The following is a 16,655-nucleotide window of genomic DNA, read 5'->3' as shown; positions in this document are numbered from 1 at the left end:
GGCCCCGCAGCTGAGGAAGGAACACTGAAAGCCAGACACAAGTTTCTTTTCTATAATCGGGGCAAAACGTGCGTTTCTCCTTCAGGTCGTTCTAATCCTTATGGAAGAGTTAGCGGCAGCAACCTGGAGGATTTGGGGGTCAGCGCCCAGGCCCTCTTTGAAATTGCCAGTGGATGAAAGTAGTGTGTGTGAGGCCATTCCTCTGAGCTCCTTCTGCCAAAGGGAGAAACTAGGCATTGGGGGCGGTCCTTCAGTTTTTGAAGGTGGCAAGATTTTCATCTGCAGCTGGCAGCCCACTTCTCCAACTTGGGAGGAAACTGTGGAAGCCGTGGGCAAATGGGCTGAACGACTCATTTGGTCCTGGGACCACGTCTTTCACTCCTAGGATTTGTCACTATCTGTCCATTCTGGTTATTTAACTGTAAGGATACTAGGTCAACTGCTTCCCTCATACTGTCAGCGGAGTCACCTGGCACGTGATGAATGCAGCCAGCTGGCTGCATGGGGCTCCATCCATCCACCCATCTATCCATCCACCCATCCACCCACCCATCGCCTTTTCTCCCTCCCGGCTGCCACTGGGCATTAAGCGTGGATCTCCAGGCCTTCAGCGGCTTGTACACCGGGGCGGGCGGGGTGTGCGAGAACGCGAGCTGATCTTCCCAGGGGAGAGGGTGGGGAGGCCTGGGAGGCCGGGGTGCCCCCAGCGGTGTGGCCAGGCGGAGCACAGCCCCTCGGAGCCCGCACCTTCAGGCGCTGGGGCCCACGTGATCGCCCCTCCCCCGGCCTCCCAGTCGCGCGCGCACGGGCCGGGCGTCTCGGCTCCCGCGCGCGCTCTGCTGGTCCCAGCGCCCAGGCGGAGAAGCGGAGGAGGGAGGCAGCCAGCCCGGCGGCCGCAGGGAGCGGACGCGAGCGGCGGCTGCTGGACCGCCTGTGCAACAGCGGCGGCGAGGTTGGCGGTCGCCTAAGCCCCGGGAGCCAGGACGGCGCGGATTCTGCAGCCGCCCAGTGTGATGAAGCTGCCCTGCTTCGCTGCTCTGCTTGCCGCCAGCTGACACCGCCTGCACTCGAGCCTGCCCGGGGAGGGAGAAGCGGCGGGGCCGTGACCTTGGCCGAGGAGGTAAATAGGGGACCTGGGAGGGGAGGTGGCGGCGCCACCCCAGCCATCCAGGCCCCCGCCCCGCCCCGCACCCACCTCACGCTCTGCGCAGCGGCCGCCTCCGGGGGCCCCGCGCTCGCCTAGGTCCCCGGTGCTGAAACTGCCGCCCGGTTCCTGCGGCCGCGGCTGGCGCGGGGCACAGGCTCGCCTGCCATTTGTGCTGCCGTGAGAGCCGAGCCCGGGAGCTGGGGCTTGCTTGTTGGCTCCTGTTGGATGGCTACTCTGAGGCTTCTCCGTTAGGTTGCTTCCCTTGGGGAGCGCGCTAATTGCCCTCAAGTGGGGTTGAACTCCCACCAGTTCTCGTTGCCGGGTCGATCCTGATGCCTTCTTGCAGAGATTGGGCACGATTACGTCCTGACTGCCTGAGCACAGCGAGGTGAGAGGAGAGGAACCAGTGGCTGGCGGCGCAGGCAGGCGAAAGTAGCAGAGGCTACCCGGGCTGTGGGTGGGAGACGCGGGGGAACGGAGAGGAAACACGGTACCGGGGAAGGGCATCGCCACGCGCCTGCATGTGGGGGAACCAGACACACACCTGGGACACAATGTGCGGCAGCCGGTGTCGCCTTTCCGCTCTTTTGGGAAAACATTAAGTGGACGTGCAGGTTTTGGGAGAGAAAACTCTCTGTAGTCTGGAAATGGTGACCGTGGGGATTTTTTTTTTTTTCAGGTGAGCGCCAAATCCTTTTAAAAATAAGTATCTAGAATATCACTTCCATGTAAAGCCATAGCCAAATGAGGACTTGAGCTAAAAGACGGTCATTTCTGGCAGTTCCTTGGGGTTACTGTAGGTACAGATTCAGTTAAAAAAAACACCCACACAAAACCCAAACAACTGCTCATGTGCTACTTCCTCCCGCCAGCCCCAGCGTGTGAGCGCGCTCCCTGGGGCGTGGGGGCTGTGGATGGTGAAGATGAATCCAGAGCGTCGGCCCCCTTGAGCACCGCCATTCAGATCTCACTGAAGTCCCTCTAACCCTTTGCAGCGCGGACGGATAATTCCTGTTCTCCCAGCGCGAGCCGAGTGTGGGTGACATGGCCCAAGGGAATAGTTACGGGCAGACCAGCAACGGGGTGGCAGACGAATCACCCAACATGCTGGTGTACAGAAAGGTAAGAATTTCTTCACTTTCTTGGACGTAGCGGGGAACTTCTGGCTCCCTTGACATGTTTCCTCGGATGTCAACTTTCTGGCCTGATGGATTTCCAGATCACAAAGGACTGCACTTGAGGATGATCTGACGTTCTCAAGTGTGTTAGAGGTACAGCCAGCTCTGCCCTCACACTTCTGGCTGCTTCTGAAGAGTTTAATCAGGGGTCAGCAAGAACAAAAAATTGGAGCACCCCACACATGATTTCATAGCATCCTCAATAACTTTGAGAAGCTTTCCCTTATCCTATCGCTAAGCATTGGGGTTATAATGGTAATAGAAATGTTTAACGTTAGAAATGAACATACACCTCTTTGCGGTTCCGATGCAAGTGTGCATGTGTCTGAGTGTGTGGATGGTTTAATGGTTTTACTCCTAGCGGAACAATTCTGGTTGTAATTTTTTCTTTGTTTTAGCCTAAATTAGTTTGTACTTTTGTGTTGCTTTTATAATTTTGCTTATGGATACTTGTGTTATACTGCTCTATGCCCAATACATAAATCTTTATATTCCAGAGGTTGTGTGGGTTTTTCTTGTTGCCACAAACAGATCTGATGGTTTTATGCATTTGGTGAGAATGCTATCTGCAACCAAATTGTAGATATTGAGCCACTACAATGAAGATGTATTTGAATATGGTCCATGATGCAGAGTGGTTGCTTAGGTAACTTCGCTCTGGTGCGGATCAACAATATTACTGAAAATAAGGAGGTGGTAGTCTTTATTCAACTTTGGTCACAGTCATTTCTATTGCCGTTTATGCTGGGATTGCTATTTTCTTTAGCATATTTGCCGTAGTGCTTACTGGGAAGGATTTCTTCAGTTAACATTAGCAATGGTTAAAAGGAAACCATACCTTGGAACTGAGAAAATGTTAAAGACTCTGATGGGCATGAGCTCATTGAAAAGTCAGGATGCATTTGCATTGATCTTTCGGCTACAGGATCAGGACTAGTCGTGAATTCAGATGAAAGGCTATGTGCTTCCTTGACCGGTAGGAGGTCAAAACTTTCCTGCCATGCAGCCCAGGGTCAGTCAAAGGTGATGATGAATATGTGTTTGAGGGAAGGTTATTATTGCTAGTGTGAGCATGCATAGGCATATGCACCTGATGCTAGCTGTTTTTTTTTCCTCTAGCCTTATGCACAGTCCTGTATTGTATACCTGTGAACACAGTTTTACGGGTCTGGGACAATATAGTGTGATAGGAAAGAAAAACATAGAGATAAGTTGTCTGTTTAGCCTAAAGCATCCCATCTGGATAAAGCAAGGAAATAATAAACTTGAACCTAAATTATTAGTATCTTATTTCTAGGATGATTGAAATAACTGGATATTTGCCTATTTTATATAGAATTGGTTCTGAGAACTATCTGGGGGCAGTGTTGTGTTTTAAGATGATTTATAATAGTTTTATTGCTTGGTGTGAGTTTGTATTTTATAACATACAAGGTATGAGAATTATTAATTCTATCTTATAAGTGTGTGCCGTGTAGAGAGTTGGGTTTTTGGATGTGAAATGACTGTATGTAGCTGGGTCAAACACTACATTTTCTCTCTGTTTCCTCATAGAAGACTGGGGCTGAATGGAGTAGACACTTAAGTCATCGTGATTAGAAATAGACATACTATGACATCAATCCATGTGTCTTGTTTAGTCAGTTATCATGAAAATACATTAAAACCAGGCTATGAGGTTTAGGAACAGTGACTGGGTTATTTAGTGTATCTGAGCTTCATGGTACTAATTTTGAATGTGCTGTATACATTGTGCGGCGTTAGCGCTGCTTGTGAGTGCATAGACTTGGATGACTTTGGGGAGAGGATGCAACATCTTGTTCTTTTAAGTGTTATCATTTTGCTGGCTAAGCCGACACCTGCTTGTGCTCTGTATTGTGACCTCCTTTTATGAGCTGTGTGTTGAGGGTGAATGCCACAGATAGTTTATTTTTAGACAAGATTTCCCCGATAAGCAGTTATTGGAAAAAATATCTTAGTTCAGTATAAAGAAATGTCAGATAATTTATATACAGAAACACAGTGTCCTTGGTTGTCATTTGCTAGTTACCAAGTCAAATGGTCCCTGACTGTGTGTACATAGAATATGCCATCATGAAGTGCTTGTGACCGTTTTGTCTCTGTTTTTTTTTTTCTTTCTATCTTATGGGGTCTTTACATTTAATATCTTCTCTGTAGAGGCCAGATTTTAATTTGGAGAGGGGTATAGGTCGAACAGGTATATTGGGATAGTTCATCTGCTCCGTCTGAATGAAAGAACAAGCACTGTGTAATAACAAATGCTTATTAATCATGAAATCCATCAGAGGTCTAGGAAAGAACTTCAGTCCCACAGTACATTGCGCAACCACAGTGGAGGGGATGGATAGAGAGAGTGTTGTTTTATTGATCCCTGCCCATTTCCCACCTCTGCGTCACTGTCGGAACCGCTCTTGCAAGTGGATTCTGAACTAACTCCGCCCCCACCCCCCCCAGGAACCTCTTGTTTACTGCCAGATTCCGATGACTTACTTACACACTGAAGATAAGTAAATGCCGTTTCCATCTTATCCAGGTAGGCTGCGAAGGACTCTTAAGCATATCCCTGTGAGGGGGAGGGAACCGTGAGCGCGTGGTTACCGAAGTGGAATTCAGAGGAAAGAGCTTTGGATGCTTGAGTTTGTTTTGTTCCTCTGCTGTCCCTCGCTATGTTGGTGACCGTCATCTGTATTACAGGAATTCCTCCAAGTAACAGGAAAATTCCAGGGATTTTTTTTCATGAAGAATTCCTTAGTCATGTTACAGAGCAACATGGACAGTTGGCTGAGCTCTGTGGTCCTGCCCCCAGAGTGAATGACAGATACGGGCAGTAGTGATGCTACTGCATGATCAGGGCTGGTACCTGCGGGTCGGTCTCAGGGGCTCGCCAGTAGCTTTCTGACTTTGTGTGAAGGATCTCTGTGGGCTTCATTTGATGTCAAAGGGGTGTTTTAAAAAATCCATATGGACCAAATATTTGCCTTACCCATTTTTGAAAAATTTATAATGCTACTTTTCTCATAAGCAAGTGATCAAGTTAGAGTAGTTATGCCATTTTATGTACTTGAGAACACCTTATTTAAAAGCTCGTAAAATATGAGGCTTGCCCACTTTTATTCCTGGAGCTTCCATGGTCCCTTCAGACCGGCCTTGATGGGAATGCCATTAGATGTAATTAGCTTTCTTAATCAGAGGCCCACCTGGCCCTGACTTGTCTTACATTCAGACTAGCTTCCTGAAACCTTTGCAGAAGTGACAATTCAGATCTAAGATCTGTTTGGGGTTATGGGCGCAAACGCTGCTCTCATTTCTGACCTGCTTTGGGCAAAACCCGCACTTCCGGGGCTGGCCTCTGCTCTAAAGGACCCCGGGTTCGGGGAGACACATTCCGGATTCGGTGTCAGGCCCCCATGCTGCCCACCAGATGGTATACATCACTTTTTGTCCAGGAGCTGACATTCTTGCGTCTGAAAAGCCAAATTTCTAGAGCACCTCGAGGCCAATATTTTACACTGGCCGGCATGCTGGCACCTTACTAGCAAGGATGCTCACAGTGACCAATAACTTCTGGTATTATTGCAGCCATCGCTTATGCTCCGGCTGACAGAAAAGAAAATGAAAATGTTTTCCTCACTGTGCGTGTGAGTGGAATGAACGTGTGTGCGTGGGAACAGCAAACCTGTGATGTTCACTGTGCCCTCCCCTCCCCCCAGACATTCTCCTTCCATTTCACTCTCCTCTTTCCTCTTCCATTGAGCCACTCTCCTTCCATTTGTTTCTTCCTTATCAAAACAGACTCAAGAGTGGCCCTGGCCCATGTGGCTCAGTTGGTTGGAGTGTCGTCCTGTAGACTAGAAGGTCTCAGGTTCGATTCCCAGTCAGGGCACATACCTAGGTAATGAGTTCGGTCCCTGGTCAGGTCATGTACAAGTCAACCAAGCGATCAATGTTTCTCTCCCTCTTTCTTTCCCTCCCTCGCCCTCTGTCTAAAACCAATAAGCATATACTCATGGGAGGATTAAAAAAAGAAAGAGGTCCAAGAGTGAAGTATGATTTTCCCCTAAGATGTCTCTCATTTTAGCTGTAAAAGAAAAAAACAATGTCTTTTGGGGAAAAGAGTGGATACCGGCCTTGTTTGAGCATCTGCTGTGTACGGTCACTGACTGGTGCCTTTAAACTTGCTGTCCTAGGGGCCATGGGGTCCAGTATGTTGCCATATGTGAGGTAGTGGCCAAGGTTCGTCCTTAGGGATTAAGACTGTTCTGTTCTTGAAGAGGGAGAGGGGGCCACTGGCCTCACTGACTAGGAGGCCCCGTGGGATTTCTCACCCCAGTAAGAAGATCACCTGCGCTGCCTGGCTTGAACTGGACATTGTGTCCGAAGGCTATTTCTGAACTCAGTGTGTTCTGTAAAAATAGACACACCTGCAAGAAAGGGGAGTGACTTGTTTCTTTTTTGGGAGAGACTGAGCGGCAGGTGTGGCAGACAGTACTGATCTGTGAGAGGTGCGTTAGCTCACGTTTTCTGCGTGAATTCAGCGCATCGGTTTCTTTGGGATTGTCCAGTCTGGTCAACCTTGATGGGGTCAATAGTCGTCCCATTAAAACACCACTATAAAAATAACCTTTGACATTTTGAGCCTTAGTATTTTGATCTGTCTGGGTTTACGGTGTTAGCAGAGTGAACAATATTTCTAGTTGGTCACAAGAGGGAGTCCCATTAGACAAGGGAGGGATGCATGCAAATAGATGATCTCAAAGGCCTGAGCCACTACCTTCAGATTTCAGAATTAGGGTCTGGGCTGGAAGGCAGGCAATGGGAGAAGGAGAAATGTCTTAGCACTTGTGAAGAATTCCAAAACGGAGTACCTTGCATCAATTAGATTAGTAAAAAGCACCCCTCTCAGCCAGTTGGGGTACTGGAAATATCGAGGGGAACACTGTGTAAAGTATATGACTGTCTAACCACGAAGCTCTACTCCTGAAGCCAGTACAAAAGAAAATCAGAAATAAACGGTTAAAAACAATAAAGTACCTTTCTGGGCTGAGGGACGTTGTCTGCCGGAAATCTGATCTTAATCCCAGTCAAGGGCAGACCTGGTTTCCCCTCAGCGACAGGAACACTGACACGTGTTTTGAGCTGGAATAGGACCGTCATCTGCGATATTTCCACTGAGAAGCACGCAGAGACGTTTTACGAGCAGGAGTTTAATGATGGATTTGGGGTAATCATTAACCTGAGTTCAGAGCCGAAGAGCCTTCCCTGGTTGAGCTTCTTGCTGCCTGGTTGCTGCTTGTCCGCGCTGTCTGGGGGAGAGCTGAGGGTCTCCGGCCCGATTTCCGTTCCCTTCATTTTCACCTCCAACCTTCCTAAGTCTAATTGATCAGAGGAAAGTGCGGGTGTCTGAAGGAGAAGCCATCTAGGGATTTTATGGCCTTCTAATAGCCTTTGTGGTTCTGTTGAGTGATGGAAATCCGGATATTTTTAGGCAGAGTGGGTGATAGAATGCGATCACAGCGGAGAACAGGGAAACATTTTGGATTTGGATGGGTTAGTGACTTAATAAATGTTATTTCCTTGAAAACAGGGTTTTGGAAAAACAAGCAACACAAATAATTGGTCTTTGCTCCTTCTTTTATGGCAGCATAAAGCAGGCATTTAAATGTCAGGGTTACAGAGACTTCTATCTTACAAAATATCAATCTAATTGTAAGATAATTGTAAATGATAAAGGGGGTGTACCCAGATGCTCAGGAGAAAAAATCCTGCTACCCTCTGCCATTTGGCCAAGGCAATAGACAAATTTAACTTATTCTTTTCAAATTCCCTTTAGCCTTGAGTCGTATTCAATTAACAAAGGGCCCAGGACATTGGAACGCTAAGAGGCAATCATGAACTTGATTCCAGCTCCATTAAAATTGCCACCTGGTGGTGAAAGCATTTCAGTTCATCTCTGCCTTGTGGCGTCGTAGAGAGGCAGCTTAGCTATTATTCCATTTCCCAAGAAGACTGACGGAAAACCAGGAGCTTCTTGGTAAAAAGGATTTAAAGTGGTTGGAATCCTTGTTGAGAATTTAAAGTTGGGGTATAAAGGAATCCATTTTTTTAAAAAAAGCTCATTTCTCTTTCTTGTGTCTCAGCGTGTTAAAAGGGAGGAACAAAGCCCACAGGGAAGTGGTAGGGATGGGAGGGCAGGGTGCAGGAGCAAGGAGGGTCGGATGTGGATTCCAACCTCGCCTGATGTGTTGGGTCAGCTTGGGCAGTGTCCTTAATTTCTCTTAGAGCCTGCTTTATAGACTCGCAGAAAAGACGGTGAAACCCAAGGGAAAATGCCCAACTAAGAGAGACTGGCAGATAATGCTTACAGAGTCTTTTTTTGGAATTTTGGGCACGGCCAAGACTCCCTGCAAGAATAAGCTTTGCAACAGTCCTCCTGAGAAATCTTCCCCTGCTTTTGCTGCGCATTCCCGGCGCTCTGGGCCATTCAGAAGTTCCGGTGGCATTATTTCCTGGTTGGTCATTCCTGGGAGATGTCAAGAACAATCTAAACCTATATGATTTTTATTTTAACCACACCAAGCTTTTGAATGTTGGGTAAACTGGTGTACTAGAATGTGTTTCTCTAGTACAGAAACCTGAGACAATTTTCACCCTCACTATTTAAGATGATGTATAAGCAAGCATTTTAAAGGCAATTAAGAAACCTGAGACAATTTTCACCCTCACTATTTAAGATGATGTATAAGCAAGCATTTTAAAGACAATTAAGTACCACATAGACAGAATACATTATTTTTTTCAGATTTTATTTATTTATTTTTAGAGAGGGATGGGAGGGAGAAAGAGAGAGAGAGAGAGAGAGAGAGAGAGAGAGAGAGAGAGAGAGAGACATCAAAACATCAATGTGCAGTTGCTGGGGGCCATGGCCTGCAACCCAGGCATGTGCCCTGACTGGGAATCGAACCTGCGATGCTTTGATTTGCAGTCCACGCTCAATCCACTGAGCTACGCCAGCCAGGGCAGAGAATACATTCTTAATGTCTTCTGTTGCTGAACTTTTCTACATGCATTTCCTCTGGATACTAATGCCTTTCGGCATTTGCTGTGACTTTTATACTTAATATTTTGTGTTTTGACTTCTGGTTTCTTATTCATTAGAATAGTTGCCATTTATTGCATGCTTACCCTGCATCAGGTCCTTTTCGCATTTTGCATGTTTTCCTTAAAATAATGTTGCACGTCGGTTATTAGTGCCCTGTTCCTATAATAAGAAAGCTGAAACCCGTGACTCAGGCCGACAGAGTGACTGCCTAAGGCTGTTTGGGAATGAGTGGCAGAACTGATGAACTCCATAAATGGGGAGACACCTCTCCCTCACGTCCGTGTTCCCAGCACATAGTAGGTGTCCCTGAATAGTGACTGCAGAAAGGTACAAGTGAACGAATGAATTAATGAGTGAACAAATGAATGAATGAAAGCTTAGTCCCCACTCTTGCCTCTTCACTGTGTGGCTTCCAGTGAAATTAGTGAGTGGTTGAGTCACTCCGATTTCGATTCTGCTTACGACGTGTGCTTGGCTGTGACCGAGCTCTGTGGTGGGGACTGCGGGGAGAGCTGGAGACAAGACAGACGGGATCTGAGCCCTCTCTGAGCTAATTTCACAGTGGCAGACAGGCGTCAAGCAACTCATCATAGGGCCGCTAATGCCATGACAAGGGAAGACCTGGCTGGTAGGAAAACGTATTTATTCTGGGGTCACCTGGTTTCTAAAATAGACATCATGTTGATGTGTGTCTTCCATTTGCAGTTCTGAATGCCTAGCTCGGTGCCGGAAGTCTTAACAGTTGCCGATCCTTAGTAAGTGCTCAGTGAATGGACTAAGTGGAGATAAGCTGATGTCGAAAACCCTCAGGCTTCACTGAGACAGAGGAGTCAGAGGTGTTGATCTCGTCCCTGAGAAAAGCAAGTATCTCCTTCCCTAGGCTCTCAAGCAGGCACCCCCCCGTTCTGGCAGCTCAGAACTGAAGAGCCTTGGTTAGCAGGCGAGGGAAAGAGATGTACCTGCAGTTAGAGAAAAGTACCTGTTAAACTCAACGCTTTGCTGTCAGGTTCCTTCGCTACGGTTGACACAAAGCATGTGAACTTGGGGCAAATTATTTTGCCTCTTGCAGTCTTACTTTCTTCCCCTGTAAAATGGGGATGAGAATAATCGTGCCTGTAAGTTCGCTGGCTTCCCCATTTCCTATACTATTCTCTAGAATTTACTGTTCTCGATAATTTTGGCTCTCCATAATTTTGTTTCAAACCATTTCACATGGTAATGTACAATAAGTAGTACTTAGAAATGTTCAATTATGGCACAATCCAAACAAATAGAAGAGTAGAGAAAATATCAAAGATCTCCTCTACCCATCACATAGTGTCAACAGTTATTAACTGTGGGTAAATATTATTTCATTTATGTGCCCCAGTTGTGCTATATCCCAGGTAATTATTTTGAAAATATATCACTGAGATATAAATTCTTTAGTATGTATTCAGTAGATAGGGTTCTTTTATGAAGATAAAGGTAGATGAAATGATGATTACTCTATTATTTGTCTTGAGTCCTTAAAATAATGGCACATTATCCCCCATGAGCTTTTTAATTTTTTTCATATTTGCTCAGTTGGTTGGTGTATCATTCTTTCTGTTTGTTGTGGTAAGACATAGATAACACAGCCCTGGCCAGGTGGTTCGGTTGGTTGGAGCATCATCCCAGACACCAAAAGATTGCAGATTTGATTCCCAGTCAGGGCACATATGGAGGTTGTGGGTTTGATCCCCAGTTGGGGCATATACAGGACGAGACTGATCGATGTCCCCCCCCCCAATCAATAAACATATCCCAGATTTAGATTAAAAGAAACACAGATAACATAAAATTTGTCATTTTACCCATTTTTAGGTATATAGTTTAATGGCATACAATACATTTACATTGTTGTGCAACTATCACTAGAACTTTCCAGAAATTTCCTGTCTTCCCAAACTGAAACTCAGTATCCATCCAACAGGTCCCCATTCTTCTTCCCCCTGCCCCTGGCAACCAACATTACACTTTTTCTCTATAAATTTCACTCCTCTGAGTACCTCCTGTAAGTGGGATCACATCCCCTTTGCCCTTTTGTGATTGGCTTGTTTCACTTACAATAATCTCCTCAAGGTTCATCCATGTTATTGAGCATGTCAGAATTTCCTCCTTTTTGAAGGCTGAGTAATATTCCATTGTATGTAGAGACCACATTTGTTTATCCATCCATTCATGAGTGAGTACTTGCACCCCTTATCCCTTGGCTATTGTGAACAAAGCTACTATACACACAGGTGTTCAAATATCTGTTTGAGTCCTTACTTTCAATTTCTGGAATTGGAATTATTGGACCATGTGATAATTGTATTTTTAATTATTAGAGGGAACTCTATACCATTCTCCACGGTGGCTATACCATTTTACATTCCCACCAGCAGTACACAAAGTTCATACGCTCACCGACAGTTGTTATTTTTGTTTATAGTCATTAGTGTCTTCCATGGTTTCGATTTTCATTTCTCTAATGATTGAGCATCTTCTCATGTACTTATTTGCATATTTTCTTTGGAGAATCCAGAGCTTTTAAATGCAGATTAGATTTTTCTCAGGACTGGTTTTGGCCTGTGGATGGTATGACCACTGACATTTCTGTCTAACCAAAATTCTGTTATTATTGTTTGGGCTTCTGAGCTAGCTTCTTAATAATGGGAGATTATTGAAGTCCTTTCTATTCTTAGCATTCAGGTTTTTTTTTTAAAGATTCTATTTATTTATTTTTAGAGAGGGAAGGGAGGGAGAAAGAGAGAGAGAGAGAAACATCAATGTGCGGTTGCTGGGGGTCATGGCCTGCAACCCAGCCAAGTACCCTGACTGGGAATTGAACCTGCGACACTTTGGTTTGCAGCCTGCGCTCAATCCACTGAGCTATGCCAGTCAGGGCTAGCATTCAGGTTTTTAGTTCGACTGAAATTTCAACAATTGACTCTTTTGGGTGATGATAGTGCTGAAGCTTATTAATAAAAACTTTAAAATAATAGCACATTTAAAAATAAATTCAGTTTTATTGTTTTGATTTTATGAAAATGCTGTTTTTGGAGCTGTTGGGATAGGATAGGTGATCCTACAGCTCTTAAAGAATCTTGTAAATTCTTAAAGAGAAATCCCAGGCTTTCCAAATTTGAATATTCATTGTCCTCTTTGACTTTTATTTCGTTTCCTCCCTTTTATTCCCCATGTGCTTAATTTTGGACAATATCAGTGAATATAGAGTGTCCACTCTATCCTGAATGCAAAAAAGGAGATATATTTGATTAGAACCAGAAAAGTTACTATTCATTTAGATTAGTGTAGAAAGATAATTTCAAATGAATCTCTCCTTCCCTCTTAAGTCTTGGTTTTATGCAGTAATTTATTCTTTTCATACTTCTTTCAACCAACCTGAAGATGCCTTAGCGTTAAGAACAAGTGTGACGGAAGTGTTGACGGCTTCCGTCGGAAGCAGTGCGCCTGTTGGGAATGGAGGCGTGCTCTCCTCATTGACTGGCATTGTCACAGCCTTGAACTTGTGTGCCATTCCTACTCCGCAGGTTTATCACAAATGAACTAATTTCCTGGTAGCATATTGACTTGTTGGACTCAAAGCTCATTGCCACTTTGTAAAACTGCGGTAAACCTCTCTGCCCTTACTATTTCTTTTCCCCATTTTTTGTGATAATAGCATTCTGTGTTTTCAGCAAGGCACAGGGCCCCCAGAATAAAGATGCCGTCTCCCAGGCTCCCAGGCATGACCATGTGATGTATTCTGGCCAAAGAGATGCAGACACAGAAGAGGTATGGATAGTATCTGGGAAGTACCCTCTAAGAAAGAGGGACCCACCCTTTCCTTCTTTCCTTTTCTCATTCTTTTTGGCTGGAATGCAGCTGCCTGGGCTGGGCGCTGGAAGCTGAGAGTTTCCACCGAAGGGAGAGATCCCAGGTCCCGATGGTTACAGAGTCAGCATTCCAACCTGACCTGCGTGCACAGAGTTTTATGTTCGAGAAGAATCACCTCATTTATTTATTTCTTTGAATTTTGTTTTTCAGAGCAGTTTTCGGTTTACAACCAGATGGAGAGGAAGGGACAGAGATTTTTCATACACTTCCTAGTCCCACATAGGCGCCCCCATTATCAACATTACTCCTCAGAGAGGTATACTTTTACCAAGGAGGAACCTATATTGACACATGTAAGTCACCTAAGCCCATAGTTTACTTTAGGGTCCACTCTTAGTGTTGTATATACTATGGGTTTCTACACATATATTATGACATATATCCATCATTGTATCATCCAGGGCATTTTCACTGCCCTACATGTGCCTTCAAGATATTGAAATTTGGGCTTTCTGTCACTTACAACTAAATCGCATTCTAACCAGTTTAACCACTATATCCAATGCCTTTTATTTTTCAGGGGTAAGATCATAAGAGTTCTCCAGTTTTATTTAAAATGTGTTTCTTGTTTTGTTTTCAACACAACCTATTTGCTCTCTAGGAATAATTCTGGTTTCTTGTAAACAAGTTAAGAAATTCTGACTCAGATGAATTTTGCATGTAGTTCAACTTAATTTTAATATTTGCATCGAACAATTCTTATGTACAAGGTAATTTGTTAGAAATGTCAGGGGATAAAGAATCGGTGATGGTCATACTCTGTTCTTTATCAGCGCACTTTCTAATCCCAAGAACGGAGGAGCGACAGATCCACAAGCAATTTCTAGAATATATAGTCCCTTTTGAAACCTAGCATTTAGTCAGACTGGGCCAAGAGGAAGAATGGGCCACAAGGTCAATGCTACATTCCTGCACGGCTTGCTGCACCCATGTGTGTGTGTACTTTGTGTTTGGTTGTTGCATTGTGATGCCCCAATATGTAAGGTACTAAGAAAAATGGCACATGAACCAGTGGAGCTTCCATGTTGGACTGGCATAATTCCCTGACCTACCCGTTGTCTGTGGCTAACTCTTGCTACATAAATACACTGCATACAGCACACTGTTCATCAAATAGATATTAAACTTCTCATTGATGAATTGAGGAGGCCTACAACTTACGGCAAGAAACAAAGTTTGTGTGGAACAAGAGTGGTGCAAGGAGAGGAAGTGGAGGAAATAAAGAATGGACTAGAGAACCCAGAAAAGGGGATGTAGGTATTTTGAGAACCCACTTTATGCCAAGTTAATTTTCATAATGTTCTACGAGGTGAGTACTGGCCCTCCATTCCGTGCATGAAGAAAACGAGGCCCAGAGAGGAAGAGAATCTTGCCTAAGGCCACACCGATGGAAAATGGGTGGTGTCAGGATTTGAGATCAAGTCTGTTTAACTCCAAGCTCTGTGTTTTTCGAACCATGCCGGTAGACCTCACTCCCGGATTAGAGTATAGAATCTAAAGCCCACATGTTGTAGGCAGCGGGCTGCCCTCTGTTGCTTTGCAAACTCGAGGGTGTCTTCAGCTCCCTGAAGCTCTTTATTCTCATGTAGAGAGGAGCTAGGAGCAGCAACTTCAGGGGATTATTGTGACAATTATATGTGATAACATGGGGAAATGCACTGCAAATGTCAAAAATGTTAGGCAAGCAACAAGGCGTTTTATTTTTCTTACCACGAGACGTCTAGCTCTTTACATCAAAAATGATGATAAGTATCAATGTTTTTTTTTTAAGATTACAAGCTTAATAGATTATACAGTCATAAGTACAAAAAGAAAAAAGAGGGGGTTTCTGGATGAGGCAAAGCTGTTTGGTTTCAAAGCCAAACGCATCTGTAGGTTCAGGAAGCCATTGGGTCCAGCTGCAGAGACTGGGGACTGGGACTGCAGAACCGCCCAGCTGGCGTCGCATTGACCCCTGCCCCTGGGGTTTGGCAGAGGCAATAATGTTCTTGCAGGGACTCCCACACTCCAGACCGGCTTTCTCTTTGTTCCCGCATTCCCCGGCTTCTCCCACGTAGAGACTTTCTAGGAGTAAATATTCAAAATAATTGAGACTGAGTGGTAGAAGCAGGGTCTGTAACTGTATGTATTTTACAAGATTTGAAGTCTGTCCAGAAAGTATCCCTCCATGCACTGTGAGAAATAGGGACATTTATTGAAGAAGTTACAAGATGCAAGAAACATTGTACATGGGACAGTGACGCCTCAGTCCCCTCCAAACTAGGCACCTCGGGACCGCCCACAATTCTCCCAATTGCTATCAGCTGCCCTGTCATATTTTCCTGAATCTTATCAATGGTCTGAAATCTCTTCCCTTTCAGAGGTGATTTTACTTTTGCAAAAAGCCAGAAGTCTCAGGGCACCAAATCTGGGCTGTAGAGGGGCTGAGTCACCAGGGTGATTTGATGTTTCACCAAAAAACTCTGCATAAGATGTGATGCAGGAGTGGCGTATTGTTGAGATGAAGCTGCCAATCACCAGTTGCCCACAGCTGCAGCCTTCTGAATCAACCAAATAGTTTCTGTGGAGGAATGTTCAAGCTCAATGCAAAATCTGATGCAGGTTCATTGCCCTACTCACTCAGTCATTTTGAATGCAACGGCCTCACAGTGCACATGCTCACTTAATGACGTCTGTTGCCCCCACGAGTACAGTGAAGTTGTCATTGTTTATGTATGAGCATTCCTGTCCACTGTCCTAGACTGTCAGGGTAGGTCAATGTCGGGCAAACCGTTCTTGTAACGGTAACAATGGCTGGACTTACTCTGGACAACCTCAGAGCAGAGAGTCATACGGTTATAAAGGTGGGGCTTCAGAAGGCTCATTGAGAAGCTAGGCACACTCTATGGCATTTCCTTTTTTAGTTCTACGAGGACAAGTGGCTTGAAAGCTAATGTATTGTCCCTTCAAAATGTTTCGGTCTCTTTGCTCCTCTGATCATTCTGGAAATGCCAAGACTACCTAGAAAAACTGGTCTGGGATACGTTGTACTAGTGAAGTATTTTTCTGTTTGTAAAAAAGATGGGATGCTAAAAAAATGCAAAGAAGAAAAAAAAAATCAACCATACTTCCACCACTCTGGAAGAACAGATATAAAATGTGTGGCTAGTTATTTTACATACATGTGTATCAATATGAATAAATATATAAACCTAAGCCAGCCCAGGCAGGCTTGCACATCTGTCCCCAGCCCCAGGTTCGGTAACAGCCTGTTGTCAGATTGGAGTCAGCTACCGCAGGAGTGTTTACACCACGGGAATGGGCAGAT

General features: G+C 45.0%; 1 protein-coding gene and 2 long non-coding RNA genes across 9 annotated transcripts in view; 2 read left to right on the top strand and 1 right to left on the bottom strand.

Moving 5' to 3' along the window:
* The first annotated feature begins 727 nt into the window (after positions 1-727).
* The window catches only part of RGS7 (regulator of G protein signaling 7), a 307,380-nt gene continuing 291,452 nt past the window's right edge, over positions 728-16,655 (top strand). For 2 of the 7 annotated variants that reach the window (XM_028531204.2, XM_036016117.1), the window contains exons 1-2: positions 1,225-1,535; positions 2,143-2,269. In XM_028531204.2, the coding sequence (XP_028387005.1) occupies positions 2,192-2,269 (78 nt within the window). In that variant the 5' untranslated portion in view covers positions 1,225-1,535; positions 2,143-2,191. Of the gene's footprint in view, positions 1,121-1,224; positions 1,536-2,142; positions 2,270-16,655 lie in introns of those variants that run through there. The other 5 variants (XM_036016116.1, XM_036016118.1, XM_028531203.2 and 2 more) reach the window with 5 other exon arrangements.
* LOC118498304 lies at positions 8,164-9,128 on the bottom strand. The gene is made up of 2 exons (XR_004900823.1): positions 9,048-9,128; positions 8,164-8,978 (listed from the first exon to the last, which is right to left on the bottom strand). It is a non-coding gene; the product is annotated as an uncharacterized LOC118498304 (long non-coding RNA).
* On the top strand, positions 11,880-12,705 carry LOC118498303. The gene is made up of 2 exons (XR_004900822.1): positions 11,880-12,160; positions 12,367-12,705. It is a non-coding gene; the product is annotated as an uncharacterized LOC118498303 (long non-coding RNA).

Source organism: Phyllostomus discolor, chromosome 15 (assembly GCF_004126475.2).
Source record: "Phyllostomus discolor isolate MPI-MPIP mPhyDis1 chromosome 15, mPhyDis1.pri.v3, whole genome shotgun sequence".
Taxonomy (NCBI): domain Eukaryota; kingdom Metazoa; phylum Chordata; class Mammalia; order Chiroptera; family Phyllostomidae; genus Phyllostomus; species Phyllostomus discolor.
This window is presented reverse-complemented; position numbering and strand designations above follow the sequence as displayed.